Here is a 1,262-nt window from a genome sequence, read left to right as displayed (position 1 = left end):
GTGTGTGTGTGTGTGTGTGTGTGTGTGTGTGTGTGTGTGTGGTTTACCTGAGGATCTCGTCCTCGCATTCCACCAGTTTCTTCTTCCCAGCTGCGATACTCCTCACCAGGTTATCCTTCTGTTCCTCCAGCTCCGGTCTCTCTTTCCGCACGACGATACCCAGAAGCTGGGCCTCCAGACCTGTAAATATACATATAATGGGACTCAGAGTGAGATAGAAATTTTGTTGAGTGGAAGTTTATTATCACAAGTTGGTCCGAAAACAGCAAGTTACCATACTGCTGTATGCTGACAAAACGCCTTTTTTTCTTTAGAGCATGTTTGAGAAAAAGAGGATTTTTGTCAGCGTAATCATTTTAAAATAAAGTCATTCCAAAATTTGAATTCTAATTTAATCAAAATCTAGTCACAGTTTCAATTTAATTTTTTCTCACAAGTATGGTTAACTGATTAGGCTTTCAGTTTAGCAAATAAAGAATTTTGGCACCAAAATGAAAAAAGGCGTTTTGTCAGCTTATATGGCAGCACAGTTTAGATGGGACTACAGATTGAGTGTAAGTGTTTAACTCTTTCAGTACACAAAGGATTCCATAACTTTATTTGCCCACTTTGAGGCAGCGGAGGGCATTATCTTAAAACAGCTATAATTCTGTCAAATGTTGATGAATTTATTTGTGTAAACACTCAAACTACTTGTAATTGAACAGAAAAGTGGTAAACGTGGCACAGGACAAGGTGCGCAGATCTTGGGGTGAACGAAATAGGTAATCCTCCAACCCCCTTTCCCCCTCCCCCCGAAAAAAACAAACAAAAAACAAACAAACAAACAACCCAAAACAGTACTAAAGCAGTAATCGCTAAAACGCAGAACCAAAAACGCAATATAAGATTTGAAATCAATTCTCATTCTGTCTCTCTCTCCCACTCCCTCACTTTATCTTTATCCCTCTTCCCTTCTCTCTTTCCCTCTCTCTCAAACATACTCACACACAAACACACACACACACACCCACACACACAGACACACACACACACACACACATACACACACACACACACACACACACAGGCGTGTTGTGAGGGTTGCTAAGTTTGACAGTCATGTAGTAGCTCTCTCTCTCTTTCTCTCTCTCTGTCTCTCTCTCTCTCCCTCACACACACACAAACACACACACACACACTCCCTCTCTCTCTCTCCATCTCTCTCTCACACACACACACACACACTCTCTCTTTCTTTCTCTCTCACACACACACACACA

The 1,262-nt window shown here is 41.4% G+C and overlaps 1 protein-coding gene across 1 annotated transcript in view; it reads right to left on the bottom strand.

Moving 5' to 3' along the window:
• LOC101847496 (dynein heavy chain 2, axonemal) overlaps positions 1-1,262 on the bottom strand; it is a gene marked incomplete in the record, with an annotated part of 126,218 nt that overhangs the window by 26,009 nt on the left and 98,947 nt on the right. The window contains 1 exon segment of the mRNA XM_035970017.1: positions 48-180. Within this exon segment, the coding sequence (XP_035825910.1) occupies positions 48-180 (133 nt within the window).

Source organism: Aplysia californica, unplaced genomic scaffold (genome assembly GCF_000002075.1).
Source record: "Aplysia californica isolate F4 #8 unplaced genomic scaffold, AplCal3.0 scaffold00209, whole genome shotgun sequence".
In the NCBI taxonomy this organism is placed as follows: domain Eukaryota; kingdom Metazoa; phylum Mollusca; class Gastropoda; order Aplysiida; family Aplysiidae; genus Aplysia; species Aplysia californica.
Note: the sequence above shows the minus strand (reverse complement) of the source record. Positions and strands in the feature narration are given on the sequence as shown.